The 21,061-nt window shown below is 45.2% G+C and overlaps 1 protein-coding gene across 2 annotated transcripts; it reads right to left on the minus strand.

Moving 5' to 3' along the window:
• Positions 1-208: 208 nt before the first annotated feature.
• LAMP5 (lysosomal associated membrane protein family member 5) lies at positions 209-16,938 on the minus strand. Of its 2 annotated transcripts, none has more exons than XM_073339638.2 (6): positions 16,415-16,938; positions 15,891-16,063; positions 15,093-15,224; positions 14,662-14,767; positions 11,625-11,771; positions 209-1,212 (listed from the first exon to the last, which is right to left on the minus strand). In XM_073339638.2, the coding sequence occupies exons 1-6, from the start codon at positions 16,473-16,475 to the stop codon at positions 1,034-1,036; spliced, it is 798 nt and encodes a 265-aa protein (XP_073195739.1). In that variant the 5' UTR covers positions 16,476-16,938; the 3' UTR covers positions 209-1,033. The 2 variants fall into 2 exon arrangements, with proteins under 2 accessions (XP_073195739.1, XP_073195737.1); XM_073339636.2 differs by having other exon boundaries at positions 210-1,212; positions 11,625-11,813; positions 16,415-16,934.
• Positions 16,939-21,061: the final 4,123 nt, after the last annotated feature.

Here is a 21,061-nt window from a genome sequence, read left to right on the forward strand (position 1 = left end):
GAGGATGTATGAATTTTTTAGGTCACATTGTAACATACAAACTACAGTACAGCTAGCCATTATTGCACCTTCTTGGTACCATTTGCACCAAAGATACTGCCAACATAAATTAAATCCACCTTTGTATCATTTTACATGCTCTTCATGTACATCTACATTCAGTCTTATAAATGACCACTGCTTATAGACAACTTTAGGTCATTTCACAATAAAAAGGCAAATCAAATTTTATACATGGGTATATTTTAATTGATTTTAAAAATGTTTTACATTAGCGGATATATTTCATATTTTCTGTTACATTGGGTAACACCTGAAATGATCTGCATAGTAACGGTGACATTTTTGTTTTGTTTTGAAATTGTCAGTTGCAGGTAGCAATGTAACGTTTCAAAGACAATCACAATACGTGCAAGATGCCCAGCCAGAAGCATTCCTTGGTTGACTTGCAGTAGCGTGGTGCTCTACATTTTGTGCATCAACAGTTTTGTAAGTGTAACTCAGAAGCAAAAACAAGCTTTCCTCTCTCAACCTTAAATGCGAGGCCAGTTCCTCAGCTGATTGAAATCAGCTGACTTTGACTTCCCTGGAAATACACCGATTTACACCAGCTGAAGGTCTGGCCTGGATTTTTCAGAATAAAATGTCTACTTTGTGGCCACTCCTAGATTCCTTTCGTTGACTTCCAGTGGGATTTCTAGTGTGTTAGGAATGCAGGACATGGCTCTTAATAATGAATACACTAAATTAATGCTTAGAGCAAAACTCTGAGTGGTGAATCTTCACTCCAATACCCTGCTCTCCATACATGTATGGAAGGGGAGTGCTGCGTATGCATGGAGAGTAAAATATTGGGGTTTGAATATGAGAAGAGAATTTTGCCCTCAGCTTGAAGCTTTGACTTTGAAGAGTGTTTTCATCTCCATTTGGCCATTATACTGTAGATATATCCTGTGTGTGTCCTCACCTACAGAAGAAAAGTGCTTTTGCTTTGCCTACCTGATAAGTACTCAGTTTGGATTAATCCTGCCACCTATCCCATGTGTTTGTACTGAGATCTGTCTCGAGGAATTTGCACCTGGCTGGCTGTCAGTTTGTGGTGGATATGGTAAATGCAGACGGTTATCACAATCATCAACCCCAATATCAGACCCAAAATTAGAGGCAGGGTTTCTTCTAACTGTTCCCTCTCATCCACTGGACACTTATGTTCTGCAATTAGAGAGAGAGAGATGATGAAATGCTTTAAATAGTAACTTGTCCTGTAGTGCAAAATGAGCTTCACCAGTGAAATACAGCTAACTGAATAATGCCTACACTGAAGTCATCTATACAGAATAAAATTATGTTCAGTAGCAATGAAACCAAGGAAAAATTATTAGTTTTTTGGTGGCTCAACTGTTTTCAAGCAAATTAAAATATCATTGACCACTTCAGGCTCTGGTTCAGGACAGCACTTAAACACATGCTGAACTTTCAACTAGTCATGTCTATTTATTATTTATTATTACTATTCCCACAGCACCTGGGTCTATTTTAATTGCCTTTTTTATTCTTTAAGTGCCTTCCTTTGCTGAAAAGTGATTGTAAAAATGTCACTGTTTACGCCGGGGGGGGGACGGACCTCGTTGTCTCTTGACTCCAAATCACCTTTGTTCGGTTTGCACATTTAAAAAGGTTGGTTTGTTTCTTCCTGACCGCCAAGCCCTGTGAGTTCACTTCAGGATCCGATAGTGAAGCCGAGTTATGGCCTAGTCATCCCTCCCCTTCTATAATCTGGCCCAGTGTAGGAGTATTAGCACCGTAGTTACAGCTGAACAGTGGGGCACACTTTGATTTCCAGATTAACAGCCCTGGATTTTGAAGTCCTTTATCTACATACCAGGGAGAGCGTGAGAAGCCGCAATGCAGGCTGCCCCACACTGACTTATCACCGTGCCTGCGTCTTGTCCTGCAGGGACTATCCTGAAGGTGAAAGCTGGTAGTTCAGCCTTTGAGCCAGCTCCTCAGCTGGTGTAAACGTCAATAGAGCTCTGCTGATTTACACCAGCTGAAGATCTTACCCAGAGTGGTCCCATTGATTTCAGTGCGATGGAATGTGGGAGTAAAGACACACTGGATAAGCACTCTGCAGGATCAGGGTGGAGATGTGCATTAACGCAAGTGACCCCTTGCACTACAGGCAGCAGCCACAATTACTAGATAAATTGCATTTGCACCGTTTGCAAGCTCTTCATTTGCACAGTGCTTAGTACAATGGGGCAGGGACCTCTAGGTACAACTGCAATATATAACCATTACATACAAAAAATGTTATTTAGACAGCACAGTCAAGCACTCAAAAGTTAGGAAATGCCAGAATCTAGTTGGTGTATACAATCTTAATTTGATGCCCTGGTGCGTATGCATTATGGTACAGTCTTTAGTAAGATGATCACATCGTATTTTTCCCATAGCACCCATGCCTTATTCACTGAACAAGATGGACAGCACTCAAGAGGCTGAAAGGGTGCTGCCAAAATTTTGCTGACAGTGCAAATGACAGAAGAAAAAATTGAAATTTTCAAAAGCCTGTCTTTGAGATTTTCAGGTGGGAAAGAAGAGGCACTTCTCTGGCCCCAGGGCTTTCTCCCTGCCAAACTTCAAATGCCTACTGCAAACAACGGAGGTGTAGGAGCTTCTCAAATAAAGGTTGTGTGAATCTTAATGGAAAGTTTTAGACAACCTAAATACTAGTCCCCCCCTATTATTAAAGATGGCCAGGCATGGCACCCTGGTTACCTGACTCCGGAACACAGACCTCTACCACTAAAACTAAAGGAGAGTGAAAAAACACTTGGAGAACGCTTCAATCTCCCTGGTCACTCGATTACAGACCTAAAAGTCACAATACTACAACAAAAAAACTTCAAAAACAGACTCCAACAAGAAACTGCTCAATTGGAATGAATTTGCAAACTGGACACCATTAAATTAGGCTTGAATAGAGACTGGGAGTGGGTGTGTCATTACACAAAGTAAAACTATTTCCCCACGCTTACTTTTTCCCCCTGCTGCTACTCACAGCTTCTTGTCAACTGTTGGAAATGGGCCAACCTGATTATCACTACAAAAGTTTTTTTTTTCTCCTGATGATAATTCTAATAGCTCACCTTAACTGATTGCTCTCATTATAGTAGAGAGTATGGCAACCCCCATATTTTCATGGTCTCTGTGTGTGTGTGTATATATATAATCTTCCTACTGTATTTTCCACTGTATGCATCTGATGAAGTGGGTTTTAGCCCACTAAAGCTTATTCTCAAATAAATGTGTTCGTCTCTAAGGTGCCACAAAGACTCCTTGTTCTTTTTCTTTATCCTCTATGTATGCCAGCCACAGAAGAGCATAATCACTCACCCATACACAAAGCCAGGCAGTTACAGCAGGGACGTTGCTCGAATGGAATTCTGACAACTTATACCAGCTGAGGATCTGCCCCTTATTGCTGACACACTCCTGGTTCTAATACCACTCCTTTGAGCTACTGAGGCTCATAAAGCAACCGTTCAAAACTCTGGGTACAAAAAGCAGCTGGCCATGGAGAAAGGGGCTAATCTATCTTGGGAAAGAATTCTATTATTAAGCTTTTTTTAAAAACAAAAACAAAGAAGGTAAGAAAAAACATTGACGTGGAAAGTATTTTAGCCATCTCCTTTTCAATTCAGTTCCTGCACTGTTTTTGCCAGAACAGTGATTAATCACCAGTACTCCGTTATAGACGTGGCCACAATTGCTGCAGTGCAGTTTAAAAAAAAAGAGGGAGGAAGTGGCGACTGGTTATTATTCAGGATTCAAAAATTGATGCCAGTGTTTGATTAAAAACGCCCCTTCCATCTAATGACCGTCAGAATCCCATTGGACTGTTGTTTCCAACCCACAGGCATATGGGCACAAAGGCATTCCATGGTGGTGAACCTGCAAAGGCTAGCGTGGAGAGCAGAGTTGAGTGTGGATGGGCACTAAAGTAAGGGACACAAAAGCCAGAATTACATAGACCCAGTGGCCCTAATGATCTATGCAAGCCGTGCAGAGGAGCTGCAGCCATTCTTCTGAGTAAAAGCCAGCCACAGAAGCTGCACTGTGCCCTTGAATCACATTCAAGGAAGTTAGGCTCAAATCCTCGAAGATTTTTGAGGTGCCTAAATCCCATGGGAATCAGCTGCTGTGTGCATCACTAACAGTTACTTTACAGGCTCTGCTGGCTTCAACAGTAAAGCTTGTAAGTTCCCTGCATCAGACCTGTTCAGCTCACTGGACCGCCTGACTTCACTGCCAAAATCTTAATGCCCTTGTCCCAGTACTGAGCAAGTCACTGGTTGCTGGACATGCACACCACACTGATCTTTAACATCACACCTTACAACGTCACCACATTTTCCACCTCACCTGCTCAATGCCACCATGTCAAACATCTTAACTCCCTTTTTTTTAAATTCATGTTTTCCAAACTAAACAAAGCATGCCCTCTGCAAGGAGAACTGTTTAAAGCCAAGTTGCACATCTCAGATGCCAACTATTATTTTAATCAGAAAAAAGTCACAATTGTAACAGGAAATATGTATTTCTTGCAATGTTTGCATAAGTCTAATGGGCGAAAGGAAATTGATCTCTTTAAAAAATTATTTTAGTTTACAGCCTTTGGGCTAAATTATGAAGTTTTTAATTTAATTTTTTTCATATTTAATAAGGAGCAGAATTAATGATATGGGAATGCTAAGAACTATATGATTCTCATCTCTCTAAACCCAGCCAATCAGCTGATTCAAAGTCTGTAATGTTCTCAGTAGTCACAGACTATTGACTGAGGGAGCTGCCTGGGAAAAGGAGGTGAGCAACTGATAGGCTGCCTGGCCAATGGGGTTGCTTTGTAAATTCCTCAGGGATCTATGGATGAAAAGTGCTTTATAAGAGCAAATAATATTATTATTTATTAATTAATGTTAATTCACTCTAACTCAACCCAAAGCAAATCTATTTAGATCCCCAGGCCAAAACCCACGGAAGTCAATAGAAAGATCTCATTGACTTCAGTGGCATTGGATCATGCCCGGTGAGCTTTGCAAAGCATCACACTATATTTGCTTTTGCTTTAATCTGATCTTCTCTATTCTTATTTTAAAAATAATATTTTAATTAGCTCCCTTGAGTCTCAGATTGTCGGTTGTGGAACTTCCTGTCGACTGTCCTGGGGAGGCATCACCTTCAACCTCTAAGAAGGGACAGTGGTGGAAGAATGTCTGGTTAGTTTAGTCAAAAAGGATTGGGAAGTCATCTCCCCTGGGTGTGTTTTGTGAGTAAGTCTATAGATCACAGGGGGTTACATGATAGGTGTTATGGGGTGTGGATGTTCCATAAGGCCACGCAGACTGGATGCACACTGGGACTAACTGCTCAAGATGGCCCCCAGGCCCAAGAGTGAGGATGGGTGGAAAAGGTCAAAGTCTGCTGTCTGGATAGGTGCTGTGGAGTTCTTTGGTGTGTAGGTGGAAACAGGATGGTTAGGGGAGAGAGAGAGAAACTGATGCAAATTACTTCCCAAATTCTTTGTCTGGCCCTCCAGGGATCTTGCCCTTCTGTCACTTCCACCTGCTGGGTGAATGGAGTGGGGTGGGGAGGGAGTTCCATAGGGGTGGGTAGGGAGTTCCATAGGGGTGGGTTTGTAGGGTCATTAGCAAGACTGTCTCCCTATCCTGCAGAGGCAACATTTTCAGCTTGTTCCTCTCCTTGACTGACCCTTCTATTCACCATTTCAGAGTGGGCCACTGAGGTCTTGGCTGATCAGTGGACTCAGAGAGAGTCACAGAATCATAGCCATGGAGAGCTGGAAGGGACCACGAGAGGTCATCTAGTTGAGCCCCTTGCTCTGAGGCAGGACAAAATAACCCTAGACCATCCTTGGCAGATGTTTGTTTAACCCAGGGGTCAGCAACCTTCGGCACGCAGCCCGTCAGGGTAATCCGCTGGTGGGCCGTGAGACATTTTCTTTACGTTGACTGTCCACAGGCACAGCCCCCCGCAGCTCCCAATCGCCGTGGTTCACCATTTCCGGCCAATGGGAGCTGTGGGAAGCAGTACGGGCCGCAGGTACATGATGGCCACCGCTTCCCACAGCTCCCATTGGCCGGAAGTGACAAAATGTGCCACTGCGAGGAGCCGTTCCTGCGGACGATCAATGTAAACAAAATGTCTCGCGGCCCGCCAGCAGATTACCCTAATGGGCCGTGTGCCAAGGTTGCAGACCACTGGTCTAAGCTGTTCTTAAAAACCTCTGAGGACAGGGATTCAACAGCCTCCCCTGGGAGCCTATTCCAGAGTCACGATGTGGCCACGTGACCGCATGTAACGAAAGACAGGTGAGTTTTACGCAAGCACGTGTTTGCCAGGAGAATTAAAATGCTATGGGCCCTGATTGCCCACAGAATAAATAATCATAATACTTTGCATTTATATAGCACCTTTTGTCTAAGGAGAGCAAAGCACTTTACGAGCACTGAGACTCACAACACCTCTCTGGGGTAGGAAAGTGCTATGACTCTCCTCTTTCAGGTGGACGAAACAAGGCATGATGCAGAGGTGAAGGGACTTGGTCAAAATGAGCAGAGCAGTGGAGGACCCAGCAATAGAACCCAACACTCCTAACTCCCCAGACCCTGCCCCAGCGTTGGACCACAATTTAAGAGTGGACCAATCAAAAAATTTCAGCTGAAACACTTTCCCATCAGAAAAGAGGCTTTCGTTGAAATCAACGTTTTCTGCAGAAAAATCAGGAAAATCAAAATTGAAAATTTCAATTCATATCAAGATTAACTTCTTAGTTTGCCTACTCCTCTGTGGTGTCTCATGGGAGCTGTAGTTCTGGGTCCCTCATGCCCATATGCTCACCTATGTGCCCTACTCCCCAGCTGGCTACACAGCCCATGATGCACTGTGGTAACTCCCTGTGACCGTACCATTACAGTGCGCAATTATGAGTCAAATAATTCCCATGAGTGACGTTACAAGTGCTCATTGAGGGGAAAATATGCCCCCCCATCGCCTTTCCAACAATAGCAGGGAAATTTTGGCCCCAGCCCAATAAAGCACAAAAGCACATGCTTAACTTTTAAGCACATGAGTAATCCCAGCACCTTGCAGGATAGAGCCCTTTCGTAAGCAAGAAACAACAACTTCTCCTTCTTGTCATTTTTTTTTTAAGCCAGTTGCTCAGCAAACAAAAGAGTGTCTGGAATACAACCCCCTCTCCCCCTCCCCCCCCCAAAAAAGCTCAACGGTGAGCACTGACGTTTATAGTTTGGGAGGCAGGCTAGTCAGATGTGGTGTCATTTATAGACCTGTACCTTAAAATATACATTCTACACAAGTTGATATGAGTTATTTATGCATGGCCATTTATTCCTGAGGCACATCATATTGTCAGAGGAAGCACAAAATATTTATTGTGTGATGCCTTGGCTTCTGTGGTGAGTGCTTATTCTATACTCAAGAGAAGGATAAAAACACCCGGGCTGATTGTCTTCTCATTTATGCTGTTTACTCTGGTATAACTCTGCTGAGTAATTCCTGACACACACCCAATATAAGAGAGTTCAGAATCAGGCCTACAACTATGCCCTGTATAAGTTGATAGTAGGGCGCCCCCCCCCCCCCCCCGTGAGTACCTATGTTGTTCTGGTTAATGGCTAAAGTGCTCGTTTTCTCGTTCAGTCTTCTATATTAGAACAGACATAAATGAGATAAAAATTAGAAAACAGTTCCCCTACCCATAGGCCAGAACCAGCAAAATATGGGGCCATAGTCAAAGTTGCTGGAAAGATTCCTGTTGACTTTGGATTTGCCATGATGGGCCAGATTTGCAGAAATGTTCAATGCTCATAAGTGGCTAGATTTTGAAAAGAACTGAACACCTTTGAAAAATCTGGCCCGAGGTAGGTACCTCCATGGTGCCTCTAATTCACAGCCTGCAGGTCCCAATTCCACCCCAGTTGCCACCTCCTTAATGCTGTGTGGAGACATGTCTTTTTAATAAGGTTACTGTTTTTTGGTGTCCCCTTCCTTTATGGGAATAAGCTGTACAGTATAAGTACCTTTTATACCGGTATAACTGTGTCCGTACTAGGAGGATGTTCCACTTTAACTATACCAGTATTGTTAAAACAGCACGGTTATACTAGGGCTAGGATAGTAGTGGGCCATGTCGCAAATACAGAACTGGTTGAAAAGGATACGTATATTCTTCATTGTCCCCCCACCCCAAAAAATGGACAATTTTTATTTCCGTAAAAAGACAAAAAACACTGAACATTTTTTGGTTTGTTGGCGAAAGGTTCGTTTCGGGTTTCCTCCCCCCTTCCTTTTTTTTCCAACTGAAAACTTAAAAGAAAAATCCGTTTTCAAAACAGCCCATTTTTGTCACAAAAAAGTTTCAAACAAAAAGCATTCAACCAGCGCTAGCGTTGGGTATAGGAAGGAAATAAAGCAATGAATTTTTGTAAGGGGCGGGGGAAAGGGCTTAAAGACAAATATGTACTATACGTGTAATAGACATTCTATTGGGTTGGTTAACCATTAACAAAAGCTACAATTCTCTGCAAAATTCTATGGGACAGTTCCATAAGCCAATTTGTAAATGGTAAGGACAAGAGTTCTCACTATTTAATTCATACCCACATCTCTGTTTTAAAAGGGCACCAGTCCTCCTCCAGATAAAAGTCTCTTCAGATTTAGCAGATCTCTTTCTCAATTCTAGTATATTTTAAAGTATTATGTAGCTTGTTCATAATTAATAGAAATTTTACCAAATGTAAAATTAATGAGCTTCAAAGGAGCAGGCTAATTACTGTAATTTAAGACTAGTGGGAGATCCCAAGCTGAATCAATAATAATGCACAATTTATATTTACATATATGCCCTATACACAGACGTCCCACATATTTAGTAATGATACGCACATGAAAAATGGCAGACTCATTTGTTAAATTGTGGGGCTATGTGATAACTTACATCTGTTAGGCATCTCTGACCACCTCATCTGTACGGTGCCTGCTATTTACTTTCCCTTGATACTAATTCAAACAGCCACCATTCAAAAAAAACCCACAAGCTTGCCAAATAAATATTACGTCTTTTCCTCAAAAGATAGAATTCCCACATGCAATCACAGTATCTCTAGACCTAGCCTGGGAGGTGTCAAGTCCTGGACAAGCGACACGTTCGCATGATGATGTCCAAAAGCCCATTATGGTTCAAAAAGAAGCTTTGTGCCATTAGAAAATCAGGAAAGGCTTTTTGTGAACGGTATAAAGTGCTGGTTGCTGGGCTGTTATGCTACAAGACAGAAGACTTTACAACTTGGATATTATGTACAGACAGAAAAGCTAGCCTGGGTAATTTTAATGAGAATTTGCATATTTTAGTTTTCATTTCCCCCCACCCCCCCAGGCCTGTACTGTTGTACCCATCACACTAGGAAGCCTAGATTTGCCGGTGGAGGGATACAAAAAAATAGCATCTGAAAAGTGTCAAAAAACCTCTCTGAAATGTCTATAATATTTTTTCCTGTGAAGTATGTGGGCTATCAGAATACATGGTGGTGTGGCATGGTATAGAGGATTTATTTGCCCCTACAGAGAAGACTTATATAATTCACTCCCGTCTTCACTAGCAGTCATGTAGCCAGCCCTCCCTCCGGCTGAGTCAGTGCCTGTAACCATGTCTGTTTGCTATGTAATTTCGGGGAATCGTACTTGTGGTAATAAGCGCTGTGCTTTGCAGTAAGTGTTTGTGTTACTACACCGGGAGCTATTTCCCACAGGTAGAATTACACCATTCAATATTTTAAATGTTCTGTTTGACAAGTAACGCTGCCCTTTCCTCATCATAAGTTAATCAGTAACAGATCTGGCTACTCCATGTATTATTTACTTCACCTTGCTTCAGTAATAATGATCGAGTTAATTCATCCGGTAAAGCTGGAATTTGCAGGGGATTGATCCTAAAATACTAACTCAGGCAAAATGACCGTTGGGCCAAACTAAACCTTTATTTAACGTTGTATAAAACTGGAGTAGCTCTAATTCAATTAGTCAGTGGCATGACTCCAGAGGAACACCAGATAACAGAGCAGAATTTGCCTGAGTTATAGGACAACAGGATCAAGCCCCATAGAAATATCTTGGATGAAATCCTGGCTGCATTGACATCAATGGCAAAACTCCCATTGACTTCAATGGGGCCAGGATTTTACCCTTTAAGTATTAATATACTGAGTGTCAAAATAAGCATTTCAGGTACAAACATACTTGCAGCAATAAATACGTTAATAAATAAAAGCCACAGTACAAGGTTCCCTGCCTCATTCAGTGCACAAGATGGACTGTACTTGGTGTCAAAGGCAACTGTTCAATATTTCTTTTTATCTGCATTGTTCAGTGGGAGGCTCCATGTCTCATTTGCTCCACACCCTCCAAACGCTGCATTGAATAAGGACTTCTCCCTCTTTCTTTCTTTAGTGGCTTTAGTATAGCACAGATTCTGTCAGCCTCAGAAATATTAATGGATTTTATCCTCACCAGACCCCTGTGAGCTTGGGAAGTGTTATGAATGTGATTTTACAGAAGGGGGACTGAGACACAGGGAGAACGAGGGACTTGCCTGAGGTCACATAGGAAATCTGTAGCAGAACTGAGGATTGACCCCACATCCCCAAAGACCCAGTCTGGTGCCATGACCACAAAACCATTTTCCTCTTCCAGATCCCTGCTGTATTCACAGTACGCCATGCAACAAATGCAGTTCTCTGGACCACAGACCAATTCATCAACAGCCCCCAACCAGTGGGGGGCAACCCCATCTTCTGAGAACGCAACAAAATCTATGGAGCACTGAGACCCAACAACAGCTTGACAGGGAAAGGTGGCAGCCTGTATCTCCCTGCCCTTCATCCCTCCTGCTGCTGTGACTGCTGCCTCTCCTCTACCCAACCCGCCTCTCCTCTACCCAACCCGCCTCTCCCCATAACCCAGTCTCAGTGCAGCGCCTCAGCTCGACCTCCCCCACCAACCCCACACATGGTCAGTTTCAGACCATAGTGCTGAAAGAAGCCTTTGGATCTCTGCCTCCTGTGTCCACCTGCACTAATCATTAGAAAGGCCCAGAGCCGCCTGCCAACTTCCCTCTGCAATGTTATGCAGATCAATAGAATGAGGGCTGACTATTTGGATGGTGCATTACAGAATTAGTGCACGTGCAAAAAGCACCTTGATCACTTTGACAAACCACAACCAGTTGTCACTTGCCCCACAAAAGACAGACAGCCTAGGGACCACGGGCCAGGTCGGTAAAGGAATTTAGGCTCCTAGCGATGCAGATAGGCACCTGCTGGGATTTTCCAAAGTGCTTCAGCGCCTAATTCCCAGGGGGAGTTTGGAGGCAGGGATCATGCTGAATGTCCCAATAAAAGCCTGATCCTATATAGCTTGCACACTCAAAACTCCCATTGAAGTCACTGGGAGTTTGGGGTGTGCAAGAGATGCAGGGCTAGGCCGGAGATTGGGCCCAGAATGATTTTGCCACACATTCCTACCTTCGCTGAAGACAAAGTCAGCACTGATGTCAAAGGGTTGAATGCGGACTTCTGACAGCACGAGAGTTACGGTTCTCTGGTGGTCGCTGGTGATGAGGGAAATGGTCTGCTGAGCTTGGCATTCGTAGGATTTCCCAGCTGGGGTGACTAAGGCAGAAAGGTGGTGGGAGTTGGCTGTGTGCTTCCCAGCTGTCGAGACCACATAAACAGCAGTGGAACAGTTAGATCCCAAAATCTGGCAGTTGCCAGTGTTGCTAAAAAAGCTAAGCCTGTGGAGATGTGCCTGGATTGCGGGGAGGTGGGCATGTGCTTTCATAAATCGATAGCTATCCTTGGGGCTGGATTGTGCCTTCTAAGCAACACAGAACTCCACTGGGAAGTGGGGCAGAGCCATCCAGTGGGAGCTCCAGGCAGCATTGTGGGAACTCTCCAGTGAGCAGAGTACGGCCACTGCACCAAGCGTTAGGCGGCTGGAACATATACGTCCCTCTATCCCCAGTGTAAAGTGGAGACATTGCTCCACCTTTCTCAATCAGTGTAGTGATGCCAGCAGTGCTGGCCTCATAGAGAGCTTGATCCAAAGTCCATTCAGGCACATGAGAGATTTCAATGGGCTTTGGCTCAGGCCCCATATTCCCAGCATGCAGACAACAGCAAGGACTGCGGTTACACTTAGCCTCTGTATTGGGGTGCCAAAGAAATACACAGCTTGAGACACTCAGTTCAGGACTCAACCGAGCTCTTACTGTGTTTCTTGGAAATAAAAAAGAAGAAGATCATTGGTCAAGTGGAAATAAGGCAGAATTTTCTCATTATGTCAAACATATTTCTACATACAAAGACTGTGGATGATCAGCTGTATGGAATGATGAATAACTTCTGCCTTTCTGATCATCTGCAGCCCTTGTGTTCATCATTAGACTTCACATAATAGAGAAATTGGGCTTCATATTTGCTCAGTGTGTGAGGGTTAATGTGTGTGTGGCTGTGCATTAGAGCCATGCAAAATATTCACTGCAAGATGAAAAACGACTCAGAAATCAAGGTTGTACATTATGGTATAGTCTCAATTATGGGAGGTGCATTAAGTTATGCAAACCTTTTTGGTGTGAACTTTATTTTTCCATTAAAATGCACCAGTTTTCAAACTCAATAGACTACGTTCTTTGTAGAAGTGGGTAAATGGGCTGTTTTTTCCCCCCAAGTGAAGCTGGCATTCCCACTGACAAAATGGCAAGCTTGAGGTTATTCCACATTTAATATACCAGCCATTTTATCAACACCAAGAATTAAGGGCTTGCAACCATTGTAAAAAATAAGACCCTAATCCTGTATGAGAGTAACGGAGCCACCAGTCTCTGCCAGATTAGAGCCTTACAGGATGAGAAGTTTTATGTGATTATCTGCAAAACAAAAATGGTATATTTTGTATAGCTTACACGCGTGTTTATAAATACACAAAAACCATATGCGCTCCCTTACAGGAGAAATGTGTTGCAAGTTGTTTTTTTAAAGATTTCTCTGAGCGATGTGAATGAAGTTGCGGATGTCCCCATATTAGAGAATTATTTTTAAATGTAACTGAACATGTAGAATGTATTTCCCCGGGGTTTTGTGCTTGGAAGAGAAACGAACTGAGGGTGGGTAAGAATTATAAATATGATATCTAATTGGCGCCAAATAGTTTCTGAAATATTCAGAGGTAGCGGGAATTATTAGGACAGAAAAGGATCTTTCAATTTATCAAGGAAATGGTGAATCATAGAATATCAGGGTTGGAAGGGACCTCAGGAGGTCATCTCGTCCAACCCCCTGCTCAAAGCAGGACCAATCCCCAACTAAATCATCCCAGCCAGGGCTTTGTCAAGCCGGGCCTTAAAAAACCTCAAAGGAAGAAGATTCCACCACCTCCCTAGGTAACCCATTCCAGTGCTGCAAGTTCCCCCTAATACCATCCCACCGAGATGCCTATCATTCATGTACAGTAAGGAAAAGGGGTGGCAGGAGGGAAAGTATCAAAAGAAAAACTCAGATGAGTGAAGGAGGAAAGACTGAGGAATGAAACAGAAGGTGGGAAGACAGTGTGTGTGTGTGTAAAACCAGTAGCACCAGTGCAAGCCCCTCTGACCCAACATCAGAAAAGAAAACAATAGGTAAACGTCCAACCCTTCTTACCATTGATGTGATTCGGTCCAAAGGTAGTTTCCCTCAAATTAGCCGCACATAGGACCTGAATCCTGTTCCTATTGAAGTCAATTGCAAAACACCCATTGATCTGCATGGGAACAGGATCTGGTACAGCAACAGCCAGCCGCACTGATCAGTCGTAGAGGAAGAAACTGAGCAGAATGTGGGAGGTGGGCTCCAGGGACTGAAAATACAGGCATTTCCCTATTCTCCTGCATGCAGCGTTTTAAGTGTCGACCTGCCTTTAGCTATAGTCTGCAACAGCGGATGCGGAGGGGGAATAAAGACTGGGGAGGGTTTTCCAGCAGCTGGATACCGGCTTGGTTAGAAAACCCGCTGAATTTCCCTCCCAAATGCAGTAACATTGCGCTCCAGCTTTGCCTAGCAAGCAGACTGGGGGAAACACGGTTTTCTCACCACGGCATGGAGAACACCTGGTGACTGCGAGCAAATTGCCCCGCCCCCCCCCCAAAAATTAAAAAAATAAAATAAAACCGGGGGGGAGGTCAGTGTACCAGTTAGGGGGGAAATTAGTTTGTTCCTATGTTCCTTCCTTATCTGTTCATGCTCTAGGCGTGGGTGAAAAGTTGCATTTCATAGGCCTGGCCCATACGCTGGGACGAATGGACTATTTAGCTGTATTTTCAGTAGACAAACATTGCATTTCTAATTAAATTGGATTGCAATAAACACGCCTCTTGATTTCATCATACACCCCGGCCTCCTTCCGCTTTACTCCCGGGCACATAGCGACTGGTTCCGTTTGCTTTTTTATTTTCATCTACACCAACGGTCAAGGGAAAAGCAGCCCTTTGGCCTGGGTAAAGGCCCTTTTCCAGCCAGCACTTACGATTGACAGCATCTTTGAAGTAGGTTCGCTCCGAAGAATCATAGACAAACCGGATCTTGTTCATTTTCCAGACCGCCTCCTGCCTTTTGGATGTGTTGTGGCCTTCCTGCCAATCAAATATATACGTGTGTGTGTGTGTGTATATATATATATATATAGTGTGTGGCCATTTCAGTCAATGAACTTCCCGGGCATTAAAATGTACAGCTCGGGTCGTTTTGATGATGCGTGTGGCTCGTTTTTTACCACGATCGCATCTCACTGACCACACACCGAGAGCAGGATTTCACGCCCTCTGGGTTTCCCTGTCACCCGCTACAAGGACGCCGAATTTAAGACTTTCGGGCTGGTTTCGCTGCCTTTGGGTTTTAGTCAACAAGGAAAACAAAAAGCAGGCCCCTCGGGCGCACCGCAATCGCACAGCCACGCACCTTTATAAAATGCAGTTGGAGGGTGTACACTGTGCCTAGCCAAGATATTTGGAGTTCCGATTCGGTCGCGCCGCAGTTTCCTCTCACTTCTGCTCCTCGGGAAAGCGGAATATCAGCGTCCTCGGTTATCAGCTAAATGCACAAACAACACAACACACGTTCAAAACCAAAACCAACACAAGAAGAAGGCCCGATTACCCCCCCCCCCCCAGTCCCAACTGTGAATGATTCGGGACAGCAGAAGGGGATCGTTTACACCGGCTCCGATATAAGACAACAGCAGAAACAAGGTGGTCCTTCCTCCCCGCCCCCAGCCAAGGAAAAGACATGCCCTTAAGGGTAGGAACAAAAAGGGGAACATGCCGTAATGCAGATACATTTGCCTATAGGGAACCGGCTTGTTTCCTGACGCTATTTCACGGCATTGACAACTTGCGCTGTCCAAAAGCGCCAAATGCAGCTGGTTTTCCCTATTCTTCATCGTGCCGCGACTGTTTCTGCGGGCAAGCGCATGGACACCAGAGAGGGGTTTTCAATTGGCATCAGGATCTGTCTCCCTAAAGATAAAATAGTTGGCCCACCAGACCCACGCTTTTGTATTCCCTTGCTCGTAGGCAGCGGAGTAAGTAGAGGGCGGGGGCTGAGATCTTCATTTTGAGCCCGGGGCATGAGGGGCTTGCCTTTGGGGCGCGATGCGGAGCGAAGACACGTGCATCGCCGTGTGAAAGATCAGCCCTGCGAGCTGAAAGCGGGACCCTGCGGGGGGACCCAAATCCCCGAGCTGAAAGCACGTCTTACGTCGACATAATTGCTGGCCGACACATCGTAAGGGACCATCAATTTGGCTGCAAATTCTGCCATCAGACACGTCGTCCCGTTGTCCCGCACCACGAAAATATCCTTTTCGGGACTGGTGGAAAGCCCGGAGAGGTTCTCCACTTCTTGCTCGGCCCCGATTCGAGCCATGGCATCTGCGGAACAAAACAGATACGTGTGGAGACGCCCGCCTCTTGCGAGCGGCTCCCTCTGCTTCGGAGCTTGCCTGGGAGGGGGACCGGGAGGGGGGGGGGCAAAGAAAAAGTGACACCTTTGCCCTGCTCTTCTGCAGCCAAGTACCCACCCCCCAAGCCCCCCTGAAGCCCTTAGCATGAAAGTAATGGGCTTTATTGTAAGCGCTTCTCTGGGCCAGGCGCCCGCCTGTAACGCAGCCCCGTGGCTGAGCGCCACGACAGCCGCCCAAGGATGCTCGCAGCTCCCCACCGCCGATCGAGCGCTGCACCCAGCCGCCGCCTCTCGCCCCAGCCGGCCCGGGCGCTACTCACGGAGAAGGCACAGCAGGCCCGGGACGCGCAGAAGGCGACCAGCTCCGAGCCTCACATCCATGCTTCTCTCCGCCGGGCGCTGGGGCCGGGAACTGCTGTCGGGGCTGCGCGGGCAAAGAGCTCCCGGCTCTGGCGCTGCACGGTCAGGCTGCGAGATGCACCGAGCTCGCAGCTTGGCAGGGAGCTGGGGGAGGAGGAGGAGGAGGAGGAAGGAGAAGGGGGGGTGGAGGATTGCCGGGGGGGGGAGCTGTCCAAGGTACCCCCCGCTGGAGCACAAAAGCAGAGGCTAGTTCTGAGCTTGCTGCTGGACCTGCTCGTGCCAGCAGCCCTGCAAATGGATCCAAACGCTTCGTCTGCTCGGGAAACTTAATGGCACGCGTAGGAGCATCTGCGGGGGGGGGGCTCTCGGTGTTCAAAGAAACCCCCGGGGCTCTGGGGAGAAGCTGCAGCCTGCGAAGGATCCTGCTTCTGCCCTAGACAAGCAACTGCTCCGGCAAGTCCTGGAGCCGGGCTGCTGCTCTCTTTAAAACGGGGTGTCGAGGCGCTGCGGTGCCCCTGCCGCCCCTCGCTCGCTGCAACGGCGCCGACCGCAAGTCAAGGCCTCTGGCGGTGTAGGGGGTTGTTTATGCATAGGCTCCGCCAGTCATTGCCCCCCCCCCCAATAGCCTAAGAGCGGAGGGGACCCCCCCCCCCCCCCACGAGAGCACTGCTTTTTAAATGGCCCACCTCTAAAACGGCTGCAGCGGACATGATGGGCGCTGGGGTTTGGTTTGGTTTGTGGTGGGGCTAAACGAGGCATTCCTTCCATGGCCTTGTGAGGAAACAGTCATCGTCCTTCTGTGTATGCAGCCGAACTAGCCGTCAGCCCGATCCTGCTTGGGCAGCAGAGTAGGGCCGGGTACTTGCCTGGGGTTACTCCAGCTGGAGATCAGAAGTTGCCACTAGGTGTTTATTAAGCAGTGACCACAAGCTCTGTGTCCTCAAAGACACCCCCTGAGGTTTAAGACTTTCACCTTTCTTGAAAGAAAAGCTCTTCCACAAAGGTCTGGCTACGCCCTGTTTTATAAGAGAGAGAGAAAGAAAGTCCTAGCTAAAGCAGATTCAAATGATCCCATATTGAAGGGAGAGAAGGGATCTGTCAGCATTTTAGAGGAGTTTAAAACAACAAGTGCTATATATTGACAGAAAAGTCAAGATTTTACATGCAAAAGATAGGCTGAGGAAAACCACTCACTCTGTTGTGGGCGGTGCTGCAGGTAGTCAAAGACAGGCCTAAACTCTGCGGTCTGCAGTTTTAAAAGGGCAACTCACCCCCCCTTATTTGCATTTTCCCAACTTTCCTTGCTATCCTCCCTAAACATATATTGTGCTGGGATTAATTACCACTGGCCTTATAGCAACAGAGAGAGATTAACTAGTAATGAAGGATTCTTCATCATAGAAATTGGGCCACCTCCACCGGTGTCAGGTGGCATTGGCTCACTGAAGTTAGTGAAACCATTTGCTGATTTCCAGCAGCTGAGGGTCTGGCCCATAGAAGCGATCTTCGAAGAGGTTACAGCAGTCCAGGGAGGTGTGGTTAAAAGGCAAAGGGATACATCTGATAGAACACTCACACTCTTAGGGGCCTGCTCATGAACACTGCAAAATGGTGTTCATCACAATCTCCCAAAAAGAAAAGAGGACTTGGGGTACCTTAGTTAATAAATTTGTTAGTCTCTAAGGTGCCCCAAGTCCTCCTTTTCTTTTTACGGATACAGACTAACACGGCTGCTACTCTGAGACATTACAATCCCCTGTTTTCTCCTGCTCTGACAGTAGATTTCTGAGCCATTCATCTTTTTTACCTGATCTGTCATATGCTTGATCTTAGCCCAGAGGTGAAGTTTTCTACAAAGCTTGAGCAAAATCCTTTCAACCATGTTTTAGCTCTGGGAGGATGAGAAATGGTTTGCTTTTCCCCATAGGCAAACCACTCTAACTATACTTGAGAGAGAGAGAGCAAAAAATAGCTGAAGATTGAAACCTGCAAACGATTGAGGGCCAAATCCAGCACCCACTGAAGTAAATGGGAAACCTTCCAGTGACAGTCAGTGAATATTGGATCAGGTCCATGGGCCCAGATACACAAAGGTATTTAGATTCCTAAGGCCCATTGATTTCAATGGAAGTTAGGAGCCTAAATACGTTTGTGGATCTGGGCCATAGTCCTCATGAATAACTAGTGCCTTTGCTTGCTTCCAAATAAAATGGCTTGCTTGAAAATTGTATACAGAGCATGGTCAGAAGAAAAAAGTAATCAACAGCTTCAACTCAGAGACACTGAGCACCTAGGCTATCACTGAATATAGTGGGAGCACTGTTGAAAATCAGACTATAAATCCATAGTGGGGTAAATCTTTTCCCCTGCCTCTACAGATGCAATGGCTCCACTTCCAGCAGAATCAGGGCTGTTTCATGTGCAGAGAGAAAGGGGGCAAATGCTGAGGGGCCAGGCAGAGTGTGTGCACCTCCTGCCACATGTACAACTCCTAGACTGATCCTCCCATCTCCCACAGAGAGGGAGCCCCATCCTGGAGATGGGGGCATTTAAAACTGCAGGCATGGAGCGTCCCCAGCACCGCTGGGTGGTTCTATACGGAGAGGCCACTCGTAGGCCAATATGCAGGTTGTGGAATTCACCATCAGAGTGTTTGCCCCTAGATGCACACTTAAAGCCCAATTCTCTGAGCTGACGGAAGTCATTTACACTAGTGCAAAGTGAGTGTAAAATGCTGCTCGACCAGAATGTTATCATTTTACACTCAGTCATTTACACCAGTGCAGACTACACAAGATTCAAGGAAGGAAAATCTGGCACTAGTGTGAAATTCACCCCTGTGTAGAGAGCCAGGTCTATGCAACTAAATCCTCCCTAAGATTCATTGTTTTACAAAATATGGCCTATGCCACAACAGCCAGTACCATTTCTATTTCTTGGGCAGTCTTTGTGTTGCAGGATCTCACAGGACACTACTACAATATATGCACAGATTTTTTTCCCCAAGTACTATTTTTGTCACAGGTTACAAGCACTGTAGGTGTAGTTCCATTGAGTCCATACTCACAATTAAATATTCCCTCCTGGAGAAGCTTTAGTCTCCCATTAAATGAGAAGCCTTAAAAACCACTGATAGAAAAATATAGTACATATGTAATACACGATGAACCTCTTTTATGACCTGTATCTTCAGTCGTAAGGAGACCCTTGTTAACTCACTTACTATACCTGCTTCACTCATGTATATTAATGTTACACTAGTGATCAATCGGTTTCAGTACCAAAACCCATTCATTTTCTGATCGTGAAATGATCCTGCAGTGCTTTTTACAAGGTCTTCTAATGATGGGACATGTTCCTGCATAAGAAAAGATGGCATAGCTGCAAGAACTAGGTGTAAACCTTGTTAATTAAGAATAGTACGCTTCTGCTAAATGGATTAATCTATTGTTGTATATTTTCTTGTCTCTTTGATGGTGTGTGGGTATATATACATAAGCATGTTAGCTTTGGGAAAATTCTTTTTGGATAATCACTCAGGGCCACATCCTTGGCTGATTGAAGCTCCCCTGAACTCAATGGAGCGTCACCAATTTACACCACTTACGCCCGATTCTTCTCTTACAGAGTTTTTACACTGGTGTAATTCATTTACTTGCGTGGGATTAGACTTGAGTTCCCGGGTGCGAAGGACAGAAGAATCCAGCCCTCAGATGCTCAGTTCACATAAACCCCAGTCTGAACTACCTCCCGAATGTGCTAAATTGCACTGCAAGTCTCCGAAGAATCGAATATTCTTTGCTGTATTTTGTTTCTGGTCAGCCAGGAAATACCACCAGGGTTCTTGGGTGCAAGGAAACACCACATGAACAGCTCATGGTAGTTCAGCATTTCTGCTTGCTCTGGCCAGAACTAGAAGAGGCGTTGGCATGAAAAAATAACGGGTATTTACTGTTAAGTGCTAAAAGAACTTGAAGGGTCAAACTGAGTTTGGGGCAGAAGTGTGTGGGTTTTTTTTATCTCAACGGGCTCCCTTCATCCCTAATGCTGAAGGACTGGTAAATAACAAAAGACACCTACCGTAACCCCTCTGCTTCCAGGGAAGCCAAAGGTAGCTTTGCCATTAACTTTCAACAGGAACAGGACTGGGCCCACTAACAATGTTTATCCACGTTGATCACAAAGGAAGGTGAAACAGTAAGTGTGAATAAAGCCCAAGGTGAGTTATGATCCTCACACTCTCATGAATGGACATTCAAAATAAACACAAGAGCTTTCCTTTCACCCTTATTTTGTTCATAGGACCCATGTTTATGTTTTGGTTTGGTTTGATTTTTTTAATCTACCCTGCCTGTCCTCGGTGTCTTTCTATCCAATCTTCCTTTTTATATTGTTATAGCAGACAGCTGCTTTAGCAAAATAATGGTTGTTCCCTTAGTGATGCTAATTTTGTCAGAGGAAGAAACAAATCCATTTAGCCAGGCATTTTATGGTTGTGTTTGATGGTGGGTTATATGTTCCTGTGACAGTTGCTCATGGATCAGGTAATTTCAGCTAAGGAGAGCAGCTGTTTAATGTGTTGATTTACAAGGAAGTGGGCAAATGTG

The sequence above is a fragment of the Lepidochelys kempii genome, chromosome 3 (assembly GCF_965140285.1).
Source record: "Lepidochelys kempii isolate rLepKem1 chromosome 3, rLepKem1.hap1, whole genome shotgun sequence".
NCBI classification, from domain to species: Eukaryota; Metazoa; Chordata; order Testudines; family Cheloniidae; genus Lepidochelys; species Lepidochelys kempii.

Bases quoted from the DNA above. Each gene is read 5' to 3' on its own strand.
- LAMP5 (XM_073339636.2), bottom strand. From the start codon at position 16,475: ATGGATGTGAGGCTCGGAGCTGGTCGCCTTCTGCGCGTCCCGGGCCTG. The intron at 14,768-15,092 runs GTGCGTGGCTGT...TTTGATTGGCAG, and splicing joins TCCAACTGCATTTTATAAAG to GAAGGCCACAACACATCCAA. The intron at 1,213-11,624 runs GTAGGAATGTGT...CTCTAATTGCAG, and splicing joins TGACTTTGTCTTCAGCGAAG to AACATAAGTGTCCAGTGGAT.